The following is a 17,484-nucleotide window of genomic DNA, read 5'->3' on the forward strand; positions in this document are numbered from 1 at the left end:
GGCGGGCAGGCTGCTCAGAAACACATGGCCAGCCACTGTTCTGCCAGGGGTTCCACATTCCCCGCAAGTGTGTACACACACACACACACACACACACACACACACACACACACACACACACTACTCCACCCTATTAGCTCCCTCAGTGACCCTTTCCAAGCCCCCCCCTACTACACCCCCTGTGTACTACAACACAGACACATGCATATAAAAACAGCCTCCAGTCCTTTGCAGGGCACCAACCTTCCCCCACCCCACCCTTTACTCTGTTATCAGCTGAGCCCCACACCAACACACACACACACACACACACACACACACACACACACACACACACACACACACACACACACACACACACACACACACACACACACACACACACACACACACACACACACACACACACACACACACACACACACACACACACAGTGCTAGCCCTCCTGAGGTTGTTGACAATTGCCTATTCTTTTGCCTATATTATTCTTTCCGCTACAGTTGGTGCTTTGTTGTTGGATAAAGTACCTTAACATAACACCAGCTTCTTTTATCTCTCGGTTACTTCAAAATGTCAGTCTTTACTACAATAACCTGCATCAATTGTCGCATTAAGGTTTTTTTACTTCATTTTAATTAATTTCATTTAAGTAACTACCAGTGAGAGAGGATGGAGGTGTTCAGCATCTTAGCTATGGACACTTACACGGTTGATTTTTCTGTAGAAGCTGGTCTGCCCCTCTTTGCCTACTGCCAACTTCTCAATTGATATGATTTGATGTGGTTCTTTGTCTCATGTGATAGTAAACTCAATACGTTTAGGTTCTGAAGTATAAGTTATATGGAAATGTCATAGGGCTCTGAGAAATAGCAAATGGGCATTTTTCACTATTCTTTTAGGCATTTTATAGATTAAACAATCAATTGATGATGCAGTGCAGTGCAGAAAACCAAGTGAAAACCAACAGCTAATGCAACAGCTGTGTAAAACGTGAAAAATGGACTGTATAGAACTTTCCAAGACTTTCACTCAGATCCCCAAAGAATTTGGGATACAACTCCCTAAAAGCGGCTTCCTTTTCCAGAAATTCCATGAGCGGTAGGAAAAGCCTGCTAATATGAACGTATGCCGGTGTGTGAAACCATACTTCAGCAGTTATTCTCAACTCATGAGACCTGATATTTTATTATGATTTACGGCCACTAAATTCATGCACTTGCAACACATTTTAACCTTTTTTCCACTAGTTTTCACATTTTTGCCCTTATAGACAAGACATTACAAAGAAATTTTTGTATAATCCAACTACAACAAACAACATCCTCTAAAATGAGAAGATGGAGTCATGTCGTCACCCTGAAGTTTCTATCCAACCAGCGACTACTGCAGTGGTGTTTTTCTACTGGCACTCTTTTTTTCTGCGATTTACAATACTGTGTTTGTTATTTAAAGTGCTCATATTATGGTTTTTGGCTTCTCCCCTTTCTTTATTGAGTTATATATCTTTTTGTTCACGTTATAAGTTTACAAAGTGAAAAAGCCCAAAGTCCACCCCAAAGGGACTTACCATCTCCAACAGAAAACACTGTTCACAAACTGCTCCAAACGGCTCTATTGTAGTCCAGCCTTTACTTCCGTGACGAACGTGCGTGACTTTGTAACACGTTATAATGCTCGCCTAGCTGCTAGCGTGGCACGCCATCATACTCTGCACCTGACTAGCTAGCAGTACTTACTGCACATGTGCGACTCCCAACAAAGATGGAACAGAAGTGAGATGTCTCACTCTGTAGCTAAAACAGAGAGCTGAACACACAGGGTGAAAAGAGGAGCTGCAGCAATGTGCAGTACAACAAAAATATGATGTTTTTGAAAATTAAACCACATAAACCTATTCTGGTACAACCTCTAAATACAATTATGAACCTGAAAATGAGCATAATATGAGCACTTTAATGATATTATGAGTCTACTTGCTTGATTATCAAGGGAAACGCACATAATACTCACATTTTGTTAGTGTGTGTAAATGTGAATTCCTAAACTTAAAACATATAAAGTTAAAGGAGTACCAAACGTGTGATGTGTAAGTATGAGTGTGCGTGTTTACAAATACATACACACCATTCCCTTACGTGTCAGTAAAATCTTTTCATACCTTTGCTTATAGCTCTGTAATGACACGTTCTTGTCTCACCCCACCATGATGGTATATGTGTGTGTGTGTGTGTGTGTGTGTGTGTGTGTGTGTGTGTGTGTGTGTGTGTGTGTGTGTGTGTGTGTGTGCGCGTGATTGTTACATACCAACACCTCGTCAGGTACATGTGCTCCTTGACGAAGACAGATCCAGAGAGCAGGATGTACCAACAGGTAGCGATGCTGTCTGGGCTGGAATAGAGAGGAAGAACACACTGGTGTGAAACACTGTAGTCTGTGCTTCCTAACACCTCACAATCTAACGTGTTAGAAAGTGTACTATATGTGAACCTTCAGTATTCCCATTTTTGCACTTTGGTTACATTTCATGAATGAGAATCAAATCATACTTGTATGTGTCATATGTGCCATAAAAAAGCTAGCTTTTATGACCTGGTGAGCTAAAGACAATTTATATACCTAGGATATTCTAATCATCATGGGTATCTATACATTTATGGTTAAATTGGTTAGAAAGAAGAGTTAAATACAAGCCAGGATTCTCCTGTGACTTATTTTTCCAAGGCTTTAAAAGATGTAGGAGTTATGTAAATAGAACTGAAGACAGAGATGTCGGATAGAAAATATGAAGCGCACATCCAAGCTTTGAATCCCAAGTGCTGCATAAATGTATTCTTAGCATGCCAAGCACTATAGAGCCATAATATCATGTGCCATCAATGCAAGGTGGAGAGAATCCATTAAACACAGGCAGTCACGCTAAAAGGACTGGAATAAACCGCACTGAAAGAATCACGCAATAATTGTCTGTCACTCACGGTAGCTGCAACATGGAACTATTTTATGTGAGAGTAAACAAATCCAAAACACGGGCTTTGTTACTGCCAGTGCTATTTCATGTAAACATTTTATCTATCAACTCCAAACGCCAGACTCGATTCACTGCTTATCAAGCTGGGTGCTCGAGTCAGCAGCAAGCCAAGAAGCAATCCTACATGAAAAAGTCAGTTAGAGGAGAACATAGGTACCTGTGTGGTTATGAATATGAATACAGAGACTGGGAACATAGATTGAAAAATGAGGAGTGTTTGAAGAGTGGAGATGAGAGATGCACCATTGCGGGAAGAGCAACACATTATGGAAAGATTGTAATGTAATCGCCTTTTCTACCATGACCGAAAGACTTTTCTGCTTTTTCAGCTTTTCTGTGTGATACATGTATACTAACAATTGCTAGATGCATTAATTTTTTTTTTAATCACCTTGTAAATTGGATAAAAAAAAACACAGATTATTTATCTACAATGTGACACAGTTTGACAGCTATGGACAACTACCAAGCAGGGGTTTAGATTTTTAGGAAATAACCATTATAATAAATTATGTGATCACAAAAAGGGACCTTTTTTTTCTAAAAGATTTCAACTTTTAAAAACATTTGGTGCTGGGAATTTGCATTTTTTTGAGTAACCAATTTATTGGGAAATAATTGACAAATTACACAAAATGGAGAATTATCGTTAGTTGCAGTCCTACTACTGCGTACATCATCCATTCATTGTGCCGTTGTTTTTGTTGCTTTATCATTGGACAATCTGACATTATCATGTTTGAAAGGAGATATAAAAATATATGTTGGGGTTTAAGTGAAGCCAACATGATTAACTACTATTATGGTTTTATTGGAGGGACCGTGATTGCTTTCATCTGCTGTGTGTGTGTGTGTGTGTGTGTGTGTGTGTGTAACAGCTGACTAATTGGACATGGCAGGCGCTTTGTTCTGGGTTAAGGTACTTAAGATTAGCCCCTGGTAGAGAGGCAGGAGAGTATATTGGCCAAAGAGATTTTCTGTGTGTATGTCTGTTTATTTGATGGTAAATTAAACCATTGAGTGTCTAATGTGATTCCAGTGAGCATGATAATACATCAACAGCGTGTAGAGCTACGCTCTCCCTTTTTCATCTGTCTCTGTCCTCCCTCCGTCTCTAACACTTTGTCCACGTCCCGGCCGCCCTCGGCCCTTTTCAACCTTGCTTCAAATTCCTCGTTTCTCGCCCCGCTTCATTTTCTTGACTCTCCTTCCTCTTGACATTGCTTTTCTTTCCTACTCTCTCTCTTATTTTATCGCTCATGTTTTTTTTCTCCTCATCTGCAGTTCTCTCCTCTCATGTCTTCTCTTTTAATATACCTCCTTCCAACTCTGTTTGCAGCCACTTCCTCCCATCTCTTGTCATCATCTACTCTCCTCTTTTCAACACCCCTCTCCCTCTTTCATTAGCCTCTCGTTCATTTCTCATTCCTCTTCTCTCCTTGTACTCCGCCTTCCTCTTAGTTTTCTTATGAATCCACACTGTATGCGATGCTAAAATGACTTTTTACTATCTGCCTCATCCATCTCAGTATCCGTTTTTTTTCACACATCCTGACAGACTTCGAGCAGGGCATCACTCGCTCTAGTGCAGCTGCTTAATGGCCAAAACTGACACACTGTTGTTATTCTAGGCAGGTACAAAGTGTTAATGTTACAGATTCTGTGATTGTATGGCAGGATAATCTTAAAAGAAAGATATTGTCAAACTTCAACTGGGTAAATACTGGTAATAAAAAATATAGAAAACATCTCCTATTTGAATAAAACAAGCTTTCCTCAGCAGATATTTGAATATAAAGAGAGAGTGGGTGCAGCGGAACATAGCAGAGCACTTCCTGCTCTGTGTGACTTGTACTTACTGGAACAGGACGTGGTTAGCCTCATGTCTCTCATACCTGGCCGAGGTACACATCGACCTGAGACAGAAAGGCAAAGATGTTCACGTTTTCTCTACAAACCCATCACTAATACATTTCAAGCTAAAAAAAAAACAAAACAAAAAAACATCACTTATCCATCCAAAAGCTTTTTCTCAAAAAAGGCACCAAGCGCTCCCATTTTAGACACCATCATTACTGTCTGTCAGCTCAGAGTGTTAAAGTGCAACTCAATTTCTGGCTGCAGCCCAACCTACAATTTCTTTGGTCTGAGTTGTAGCAGAATTTTGCTGCGTCTTTAGTCGATTGAACCCAATCACAAGAAAGCCAGTGGTTTGGAACCACAGGTCAAATTGACTCCCATGTACTGTATTTTGCTAACTGGACAGGGGTTTGGTTACTCTCTCACCACTGTTTGTAAGGAAGAGGGCTCAGACCCGCATTCTCCCGTTCAAATGTCATTGTTGTCACCTGCTCAACTGAACCAAACCAGCAAAGGGAACATTCCAGACAGGCCGAACATTTCAAACATGCTTGCTATGAACATGTGAATGTCTAAAAGATAAGGGTGTCATGATTTCGATTTTAAATTGAAAATTGATCGAAATGAGGTTTCAATTTCGACTATTGAAATCAGAAGCAGGATTGGCGATTCCCCCAGTAATTGTTTCTCTCTCCACACCTGCCTACTTGCGCACGTCCGAAGGAAAAAACGAACAGACACAGCGTAGCTTACCAGTAGCCTGCAGCTTGACTATGCCAGACACCGTGACCACTGCCGGAGTCGGAGACGACAGAGAAACATCAGAAAATCCTCATGCTTCCCCAAAGTCACCGGTGTGGCAACATTTAGCTTTCCCCATGAGTGAGTTATGTTAACAAACAACAAAGGTAAAGCATGTGAGCTCCGACTGGACTCCATGGTGCACTTTGTTAAATTAATGGTGCATTCAATTGCACCACTTAAATAAAAAGTCTGAGAAACTCAAACTGTTGTTGCAAAGTACCCTTCTGCCACCTAGTGGCTCTTATTGTGACTTTGGCGTCCCTTTTGAAAATAAATTGAAATCGAAAATCGAATTGTGACCTTAAAATCGAAAGTCAAGTCAAACTGAGGATTTGAAGAATCGAGACACCCCTAATAAAAGACACCGGAACGTCCTTTGTATGATAAAGCAGGGGGGAGGAAATCAACCTGGGGCAAAGGGTATTTGCCAAAAAAATTCGCAGCACTCTTAAAACCTGTTTGGGTAGGGTGTGCCACATATAACAATTCATGCAGTAAGTAGGCCTAAAGGCTTATCTACATTTATTCTGGTAAAGGGATGCTATGGTTGACGCTAGGGCTGCACAATATATTGTTTTTTTATCTTCATCGCAATATCAACTGGCACAATAAACACATTGCGAAAGGTTGCAACATATCACAAAAGACAGAGATTTTCTGTGTTAGTTGGAAAAAATATTCAGTAGAAAACTGCACTTTAAAATGTAACGGTTATTGTTTTTATGTGGTGACTTTAATATTCTAATCAATGTTCACTTTATTCATTAAAGAATGGTGGAAATGATTTCCTTTCCTGTGTTTTAAATTTAACAAGCAATGTGTTGTATTTAGCAGAATACTGAAAGCTGCAGAAATGTAGAGCTTTATTTTTGTCGCAAGTAATATCGTCATCACGATATTCAACGTTATCGCATATGTTCCTCATATCTTGCAGCCCTAATTGACACCTCATTTAAAGGTCCCATGGCATAAAATGTCACTTTATGAGGTTTTTTAACATTAATATGCATTCCCCCAGCCTGCCTATGGTCCCCCAGTGGCTAGAAATGGCGATAGGTGTAAACCGAGCCCTGGGTATCCTGCTCTGCCTTTGAGAAAATGAAAGCTCAGATGGGCTGATCTGGAATCTTCTCCTTATGAGGTCATAAGGAGCAAGGTTACCTCCCCTTTCTCTGCTTTGCCCGCCCAGAGAATTTGGCCCACCCATGAGAAAGAGAGAGACATCATGGCTTTCAAACGAGCAAAGTGGCAGTTGGTCAGCCCCGTCTCCTCCTCTATAGCTACAGATGCAGAAATGGCACATACTAAGGAAAGCTCATTGTGGGACTGGCTCTAGTGGCTGTAATTCTGCACCAAGGCTGAATTTTGGGAAAGAGACTTCAGATACAGTATTAGGGGACCACTAAGGCCTATATCAAAGCATTGAAAGAGCACCATGTCATAGGACCTTTAAATGGCGGCAAAACAATCAAAAGTCAGAGTAAAAGTGAATTTTGTGTGAAGTGAAATGAAAAGGAGTCACCTTAGCTGATGTTCCCTAAGGTGAGAGAGGACGTCCATGTGGTAGAGGTGGCTGTAGATAGTGTGCAGATCCTGCAGGACAGAAAGACAATCAAATTAATTTTTAGTGAACATGTTAAAACTCCACCAAGAAAATACTACATAAGAGAAATTATTAAATGATCTCACATTTCCACACACACAAAAGGGAAAAAACTCTGAACGCATGGCAAGCACACATGCTACAGTGTTCTGTGCTACAAGTAGAAAGCCATTTCAGAAAAACATCCCTGCCTTTTCAAACAATATATTACAAAATATTTGCACACGCATTTGCAAAAACTACACACTGGTGAGACTGAGAGTGTGTTTAGTGTCTAAAAAGAGAAAGCTTTTAAAAGATTAGCTCATTGTTTAGAGTGTGTGGAATGCCTAAGCACCATGTAAATCACTTCTCTTTGACCGAAGCCACTTGGACCATGCCACACAATGCCTATCAAATTGACACCCACAAACCAGACGAGCAGGCATACTACACTTATGTATGCGCATGACAGCAGTGACACAAGCACAGATATATCCACCCATGGCCTTAAAATAGTACCCTATCGGGGCCAGCTGTCAAAACATTAAGAGGCTGACAGTGTGTATGTGAAGGGAACAGCTTCACGCAAGCATCTGTAGGATCAAACAAACAGAGCGACTATTAAGGCCACATGGGAACTACTTTTAACAGGTGGACTACACTTGCTCTCTCACACAAAGACAAAAAAGGCCAATTCACACAGGAACCCATGACTTCTTCCCTTTAGGAAATCTGCTCTATTTTCTATTCCAGTCTATCTGATGCTATACATAATATTTTAAGAGAAGAGTTTGTAGTAAATCAGCAAGTTGAAACAATATTTTGACATTTAGGGGAAATATGCTTATTCGCTTTCTTGCCAACAGTAAGATGACAGGATGGATACCACCTTCATGTCTGTATGGTAAATACAAAGCTACTCCCAGCAGACTGCTAACTTAGCTTAGCTGGCACAATGACTGGAAACTGGGGGAAACCGATAGGCTGGATATGGCCAATGATGATTGACTTACGGGTGAGTTATGTACCGGACTATTTCTTGGTTGGGACCAGTCCCTTACTGGAGTCTCTGCTGGTTGCCTAGCAACTGGTCCTGGCCTTTGCACAAATTCAGGCTTGCTGTTTCCCCCCCTTTTTCCCCTCAGTCTTATGCAAAGCTAAGTTAGCCGGCTGCTGTCGGTAGCTTTATAGTGCTGAGACATGAGAGAAAGCTAACAAGTCTAATTCCCAAAATGTCGAACTTTTCCTTTAAAGCACAACCCATCTACTACTAGTTTGAACCCAAATCACGGACGAGTTCTGACAACAAGAAAAAAAAATGTTCCCTAACAATCGTCTTCAGGGTAACACCAAAAAGCACAGCTGCAGTTTAACAAGAACGCACACAATAATGGGACAGCTATAATGAACTAATCTAATCTAGACTCCACAAATCTGATCAGAGTTAGTCTAAAATATTATAATGGACATTACAGATTGGTCAATGAATAAAAAATAATAATAATAAATGAAACCTACCTATTGGTGAACTATTTATGAACTATTTCAGGTTATAAAAGCAGTACAGAGTCAACCGAATCAATACAGCCGAGAGAGAGAGAGAGAGAGAGAGAGAGAGAGAGAGAAAAAAAAAAAAAAAAAAAAAAAAAAAAAAAAAAAAAGCACAAGAGAAAGGATCATGCTTTTGCGGAAGCTTTACGGGAGCCAACGGAAGCAGAGCTGAACACTGGGGGCTGGGGAGCCTTTAATGCAATGGACCAACACACCTCTGATGTGTTGTTGGCTCTGTCTGACACAGGAAGGAAGGGTTTGGGGGAAGAGAAGGAGGAGAGAGAAAGTAAGCAAGAAGGGGATAGAGAGAAAGAAGGGAGTGAGCAGAGACAGCGAGTAGTCAGACAATACCAAGGGTGGAGGGAGATGAGGATTAAACATCAGATTTAAGAGCTAAAAGGTGAATATTAGTCTGCCAGGTTTGTTCCATGCACTTTCTACAACACTACTACGCTACCTGAGTGCTTTCCTGTTGCCAGTAATGTCACAGAGAAAATGAATGTGAATGTACAGGTGACTGACAGGTTGGTAAATTCTCAAGTTTGTTATGTACACTGCATAATTTAGTCCTAATGTTGATACTAGAGTAGTCTACTTCCTTCATCCATGAATGAAAAAGTACGTGATGAAGTGACCGTTGCTTATGTTTGACCAGTCAGCAACTGGTGAGCCCTGCAAACCCTGCCCCTAAAGTTTTTTTTTTACTTTTCTTTTGGAAAGTGCAACCGCCAGATAAGGGACTTTACAGCACTTGGAGCTACATTTAGTCTCGGTTTCGTCCAGTCTAAACAGGTTAAGATTCTCAATTCCTCAAAAAGGTTCTTGGTCCCGTGGGAAAGTTCCTGTGATGGAAACGTCCTATTGTCTACAACTGATCCAAGGCTGTTGACCAGGTCCAGCAGGACTCACATCACACCCATCCTATTTTCTTTACATTGGCTTTCTATTAGGTTTAGGATTCATTTTAAGGGTCCTGTTCTTACTTAAGAGCCCTGCATGGTCAGGCACATGTGTACATATTTACCTGCTCCGTCTTTATTATCACCAGTCGGTCACTTAGGTCTTCTGACCAGGGGTATTGGTTATCCCTCTCCCCTGCTTGACTAAAAACAAAAAGGTGGCCGGGCCTTTTGAAGCGGGGGTCCCAACACTGTGGAACAGTCATACATTCTGTGGTCTCTGTTGACACTTTTAAAAAGGTGCCCTGCCACACAAAAACGTTTTTACTTGTATTTTTTTTTTAAATACGTTAGGTCCATATGTGTTGGTGTTATGTCGTGAATGTGAAAATTAACTGCTACCTCCTCTGTCAGCTCTAGCCACTGAAAAGAAATAAGCGGAGAAATCAGGCCAATTACAAAAGCTGGTCAGTCTGACGTGGTGTTGCCTGAGCTCATTACTATTCATGAGCTCGCCCAGTTGCGCTGGGTAAAGGATGCCGACAGCCAGTCTCTCATTGGCTAGCTGTTAGCCAATCAGAGTCAAGCAGCTTAGCTCATTGAATATTAACGAGAACTGGCACAAATCGAGCTGAGTCTTCCTGCAGGCTTTCTATACCACGCTAGAATGGCTTGAAACAAGGTAACCAGGTTTTTTAAAGTTTCGGTTAACAATTATTTTTTTTTTTTTACTCTTGTGAAGCACTTTTTGACTTTGCTCTTTAAAAAGGGTGCTATATGAAATAAGCGTATTATTATTATTATTATTATTATTATTGGACTCCCTGGAATAAAGTGATACATTAAAACAGGCAGACTGGTCCTCTCACCATGGTTTCAGTATGGATATAACACACTGGTGGTTAATTCTTTCATGCACTTTTGGGTAGATATATCGGATTACTGGTATTAAAAGAAACTGACTTAGGCTAGTTTCCTCTACGAGGAAAGCACAGCATGTTCTTTAGGGCACTGGAAATTGGGCACTCTCTCGCAGCCATTTAAATGAGAGTTAAACACCAATGGACAGAGAGCTTGACCTAGCCAACTGCTTTACAGAGAGAGTTGTTTACTGATCATGAGGCAGAAACAGTGAGCCGAGAGCAGGCATGGAACAGCCTGGTTCACGGTGATGAGGAAGTGGAACTGTATTGACTTTAACTCACAGTTAACTGGGTTAGGGAGCACACAAATTGCTGCAGTAAGCACTCCTTTCATGTTGCTGAGCGTGCATGTGTGTATGTGCATGTGTATAGTAAGTGTGTATGTTTAGGACATACAGGCCTGAGGCAACTAGCTAGCATGGGGTCTCAGAGTAGATGAGACAGCCCAATATCAACTTCACCCCTGGTTGTTAACGTGTTCCTGGATTACATTAAATACGCCTGATTCAAAACGACATAGAAGTACCAACCTCATTATTTCACCAGTGACAGACACTACATGTATAATGTGGCCAGGACACATTTATTTAAAGAGATATTTTGCTAATTTCAATCAATCTTTGTGTCATGGATGGTGTGTGCCTTCCCTCTATGATGCGTTTTGCTTCATTCGGTGGATTTCATCAAGAAACACACCAACAACGCCACGGAGGGAGGGAAGGCACAGGCCGTTCATCAAACACACTGCCCAGACAACGATGACACAATCGGCAAAGTATCCCTTTACTTGGGAATAGGGCTGCACGATATGAGGAAAATATCTAATTGTGATTATTTTGACTGATGTTGCGATTGCGATATGATTCAAGATTTCGGAGGGAATGATCGTTTTTGTGTCATTCTCAATTTCATCGAAAATTATTAACATTGAAAGCAATTAAAATGATTATAGTATGATTTTTGCGAGGATCTGTACCAAACAAAGATTTTTTTTCTTTAGTCTGTAGGATACGATTTGTAGGCCGGAACATCTCTGCAGCACCACAATACTTAATTCAGAATGGTTTGACAAATATTTTGCCATTAATAAATATTACGCCCCCCTGCGATTTGGATACTGCACTAGTCCATAATGCGATTTCGATACAATTGCGATTAATTGTGCAGCCCTACTTGGGAAGTTGGTATAGTGGAGGCAAAACAATCCCTCATAATAGAGAAATGTCCCACATCACTACCTTCAATGCCAGATAAGACACAGATCTATGCAACTATACTTTCTTTGCATTTTGATACTGTAGATTCTGAATTTTTCAATGAGGGAGAAGGAATAGATGCTTCTGTATAGGCACCTTAAATAAAATCATCTATTAGTCCACTATTTAAATGTATTAGTTTTTAAAACTTCAGAACATGCTCATCACAATTTCCTAAGCTGACATCTTCAAATTGTTTGTTTTATCGAATCAAAAGTCCAAAGCCCCAAAACAGAAAACAACAAATCCTAACATCTGAGCGGCTGGAACCAGCAAATGTTTGCTTAAAATGACGATTAGTGAAATTTCACAATTGCAGTGAATTCATTTCCTGTAGTTCAACTGAAAAAGAAAATAAAACAACAATGGTACCAAAACGTCTTGAGATTTCCCATAGATAGCTCAACCTGCAGTAAAACCTCATCTAGTAAATATATGGATTTAACTGCATGACGATTAAACAACACACACAGTCCTTCTACTACTACTACTACTACTACTACTACTACTACTACTACTACTACTACTACTACTACTACCGTCCATGAACACAGCCGTTTCACATATTGATTAGTGCAAAGCAGGTCATCAATAGACCCAGACAGACAGACAGACAGACAGCAGGATGTCTGAGGAGTGGATCTCTGCTTTGTCGTTTCAATCAGTGGTGTCCCAGAGAGAGGATGGTAATGTGATCACTACACTGCCCACGCCAATCTCTCTCTCGCTGTGCCCTCAATATACACTGCTAAGACTTGAACTGAGGGCGTGGTAGCTGTGGTCTGGTTTCTGTTGGCCCACACTAGGGAAATGATACCCCTATTTTAATGTACTAGTGTCAGTCCACATCTATATTCTGCAGTGGTGCCTCCATTCTTAACCCATATGGAAAATGTCCAACTAACAAAGCCATTACTTTCATGTCATCCGCCTTAAGCCCACGTGCCATGCATTGTTGTCTCATTGTCCTCCCCTCCCTCTGGACAGCACAGGTCAGTGAAGCAACCCCTCCTTAGTGACTTGTGACCTTTGGCCAGTCCTCCCTGGAGGATCATGTGGTGGCCTGATGACCCCATCTGTGATTATGACTTCACAACCTCAGGAGAGACATCCATTAACTCATCGTCAGATGAGGTCGTAGCCTTTCACTTAAACCTGTCTAATATAGCCAAAATCAAACAGCGGGAAAAACTTATTTTAATTTCTGAGGATGAGACTCTATCAATACATGTTTAATTATTATAGTATGAGTCAGAGTAATTTGGTATCTTCAAAACAAAGAGACCAAGTTACTTTTGCTGCAGCAGTGCTCAGATTTTCCTGCTTTATTTGAAGTTGCACATGGCCGCACGGCACATTAAGCAGAATTAAACCGTATGGCGTTTTACAACTGCATGGCATGTCAGTCAAACGAAAAAGGCTGTTTCTCCAAGTTCCTAAAAAGTCTACTCTTTGAAGATACAACTAACTGTAGAAATATCTAAAAATATAGTCTACTCTGAGCCTCAGAAGTTTGGCTGTCGAACTAAAAATAAGACTGATCAGTGATGCTCTGAGCTTGCTGTGCTTGTCCTGGTGTGTGTGTGTGTGTGTGTGTGTGTGCTGGCAGGCGGTGTGTGACTCAGGTATCTACAGTACAGTGGTGCTGCTGCCACCTCCTGGCAGAAACACCGCTCATTAAATAAGATTTGGTCCATCAATACTGTGTATCTACTTACTGACACATTTTACTAATCTAAGAAGGATTAGGGATTAGCAGCTACCCAGACAGTAAGAACACATTGAAAAAAATGACCTTAAAAAAAGTTACTTAAAATGTCTGTTGCTACTTACAAGTACATGACTACTGTAGAACAGTGGTGTGAAACCAGCTTGCTGCCTGTGTCAGTGCTGTCATGTCACCCGACCACAGAAATTGAATCTTAAATTTGGTGAAACTATTCTATCTGCATTTTACAGAAATAGTAGTTCTGTAGGTTTGTTTTTAGCACCCTTAATCTCGCACTGCCAGACCCTTCTCCACGGCGCTGCGGAGGAGGGTCTGGCTAGTCCACACAGCATTCCGGGATGGGAGAAAAACATGCTCTGGTTTATTGGCATTTATTTAAATCAATCAAAATCGTCTTGGGCGGCGCCAAGCGCTGTACGGAGCAACAGCGCCTCTGCAAAATAGCCTCGGGAAGGAACTTGTTTTTGGTGGAACGTGTATGTTCAAAGGTTGTTTTAGTCAGTAAACTCAGATTGGACAGATAGTCTAGGTAACTGTCTCGATTTACCCTGCAGAGATCTGAAAAAGGTTAACCATAGTCCTCATAAAATCGACCAGAGTTTAAAATGTCAACACAAAAAAAAAAAAAAAAAAGATATCCGGCCTAAATGAGTGAAATCCGGCGGAATTTCCGTGGGCAACGGAGCAATCCCGGACGTGGAATGTCGTGGATATAAACTATAGCACCCCTAACCCTGACAGGATACTGAAAGTTTGAGATGTGGCCTGCTAAAGTATGCCAGTTACTCATACATAAACAAGCTGTGGCAGCACAGAACTAGGAGCAGTCGTACAAAGGCAAGTTGTTGCAGCACAGAGGCTGTTGTCCCACCCACCACATTTCTCCCTTTACCATCAAGAGACAGCCTGCTAACACAGCATTTGTGATATGTTGAGGCACTCCTACATAAGTAGGTAATAAGCCAGCTACTGTTGTGCAAAAACCCTGCAATCAACTCTGGAAGCTCGGTTTTTAATTTCCTTTAAAAAACTGGTTATAATTTGAGCTGTTCGTTATGTACCAGGTATGTTCAATGTTCCTGGGGCCAGTAAAATCATTTCAAACCCTTTGTGGAATGTACAAAAAGCATGGATGTAATATTTTCATACATACCGTTAAGAATAACGTTGCTTTAATTTGCTGGTTTGAAATTATATGACATTAAATTATATAGTGGGTCCTTTATGTGAAAAATTGACTTTTCAGGAGGAGCCGGGTCCGTCTCCAGCTTAGCCTGCCTTTGTGGGGAGTTCAATCACCCCTCTGCCCACGCCCACCTCCACCAGAATGTACATTATGCCAGTCGAGTCGGTCACTGACACAGAGAGGATATTGTAGACAGACGATACAACACATCCATTCAAGTCAACAGAACAACCAGCTTGGCTAACATTCTGCCTGCACAGCCAGCCTTTTAACATTTACATTACATAGACTACTGACTCCCCAAGCTTAAGTGTCAACATTGTGCTAGGCTACAGCATAACAGGGCTTAAAGTCAGGGACCAAAACGCTTTAGTGTACAGTATATTCAGAATACTCCAAAAAGTCTCTGGTTGTATATATTATAATTATATATCTTGCGATTTGTATATGAGAAAGTAAAACAGTTCGTCAGAAGAGGATTTAAAGTTGCTTAGAGAAATGCATCAGTACATCTCTTTAGACCACAGAGACACAGGTGATTATACCTCATTAGCCATTATTTAATAAGAGTAGGCCTTTTTCAAAAATGGTTGAAAGTATGAGTTGGAATGAAGCTCTCTATACATTGCACATGAATGCACATCTATAAAAAAAAAGGTACAGTAAATCACTGAGGATGCATGTAAAATGGTGGATCAAATGGGATAAATATTAAAGTCCTGTATAACAGCCATTTAGCTTGTACATTTAAATATTATGACATGGTCTGCATACAAAAACCACACAGCCCTGCATGCTTGAAAAAAAAAAAAAAAAAGTACATTAAGTGTCTCTGTGGGATACCACTGACGTTACAGCATCCTACAAAACTTCCCGATGCTTACCCTGTATACAATAGGAACAGGTCAACTCTACTCTATAAACATGGTACTGTAAGCCCCCCTTACATCTGCGCAGAATGGAGATGCTCTATTTGAGTTTCAGTAATGGACACAGGGACTGCAGTCAGCTTGTCAGAGGTTGCATGAGATGGGGATTCAGCATGAGTGCTCCCTGTACCATAAACCTAAGTGAGCCGGTAAGTCAATGGAATTAGATGGAGAATGAGCTTAAGTAGCTATCTACATGTATGCTCGTTATTTAACCCGTGTGCCCGTGTGCGGTCTTCCCGTCAACCTTGGAAAAGGTTTTTCCGACGTTTTTTAAACCTTTTTTTTCACAGTTTATTTTGGCTTTTTCCAACGTTTTAAACTGTAAAATTTTTCTTCTTTACATTTTCAGCTCTTATTTCTGCGTCCCATATTTTCTGATATAAAACTAAAATTGAAAACGGGTCAATTTGACCCTAAGTCAACACAAGGGTTAAAAGAAAAGTCAGACAAGCAGTTGAAGGGCCTGAACGCCCATCAGTTCGACAAATTCATGCCTGTGTGCTTTATGTAGATACTGATGCTAATGCTCCGATACTGCCTAAATGCTGGTATCGGTATCGGGAAGTATTGGAGTTTATGCACCGATCTGATATCACGTAATAAAGTCCTAAAGAAAATCTTCGTTAAAGTAGTGTATTTATGCTCTTTTTCTGTTATAACTAACTGTCAAACTGGATAATAAAAGAAATTTCTGGGGCGTTCATTGTTTGTGTTTGTCCATGTTTCACAAAGAGTTTAACCTGAGCCAGACCGACAAAGATAGAAATAATATCACATCCATACAGGGATAGTAGTATACAGTTTTTAAAACATAATAAAATATATGACACATTGGTATCGGATAAGTACTCGGTATCGGCCGATACGCAAGTTCAGGTATCGGAATCGGTATCGGGAAGAAAAAAATGGTATCGGGCCATCTCTAGCTTTATGCAATGTTTTTATGTTCCACCACCTGGTTAGCTGTGTGTACAGAACAGTAAAGAACATGATACATGAAAGAAACGTAACACTACTCAACACCACCAGGTTTTCCACAAAGAGTAGATTATTGGATTTGATTTTGGAGCACCTTTTTTTGTTTAAATGACAAAAATATATTTTTATTTATGTTTTGAGACATGAAATTCATATGAGTAAGGGAGCCGATAAGGACACATTTGCTAATTAAAGCTGACTGGTTATGTTAACTATATTGTGGTGATTATGACAGCTGTAACGCTTCACATTTGGAAGCTATTGGAGAAAGCTACACACATATTCTTGATAAAACATCACGTTGGAATCAAAAGAAATACAGCAGAAGAGAAAATGATATCCATGGTCATTACTCACAGCTGCTCAATCTCTTTCCCAAACAGCTGAAAGTGAAAGCTTAACACCAAGCACGATATAACGTTAAAATTTATAAAGCCTTAATGGTTTAAACCTACAAGGTTTGACCAGGTCAACTATGATCCCATAGTATCATAACTCCATACAGGATCAGTATCTATACAACACAGAGGCTCACTGATAATCCCCTGCACAGTACAGCCTTGTCAGTCAGCATCAGTGTGAGGTTTCAAGTACACTTGCAGCACTTACATCTTAAATCCCCTCTTTTTGGTCAATTCCCTGCCTCTTTTCTACTCAGAGAAATTATTTTCAGGAACAGACCCAAGTTAAGAAGATGGACTTAAAACTGCTCGCACCAAGACCTTTTTCAAGTCAAGTCATTTTATTTGTAT

The 17,484-nt window shown here is 40.5% G+C and overlaps 1 protein-coding gene across 1 annotated transcript in view; it reads right to left on the reverse strand.

Annotated features, from left to right (window-relative positions):
• rapgef6 (Rap guanine nucleotide exchange factor (GEF) 6) overlaps positions 1-17,484 on the reverse strand; it is a 156,711-nt gene that overhangs the window by 110,514 nt on the left and 28,713 nt on the right. The window contains exons 2-4 of the mRNA XM_039777963.1: positions 7,216-7,286; positions 4,889-4,945; positions 2,306-2,389 (exon numbers count right to left, since the gene is read on the reverse strand). Coding sequence (XP_039633897.1) covers positions 2,306-2,389; positions 4,889-4,945; positions 7,216-7,286 — 212 coding nt within the window. The remainder of the gene's footprint in view (positions 1-2,305; positions 2,390-4,888; positions 4,946-7,215; positions 7,287-17,484) is intronic.

The sequence above is a fragment of the Perca fluviatilis genome, chromosome 16 (assembly GCF_010015445.1).
Source record: "Perca fluviatilis chromosome 16, GENO_Pfluv_1.0, whole genome shotgun sequence".
In the NCBI taxonomy this organism is placed as follows: Eukaryota; Metazoa; Chordata; class Actinopteri; order Perciformes; family Percidae; genus Perca; species Perca fluviatilis.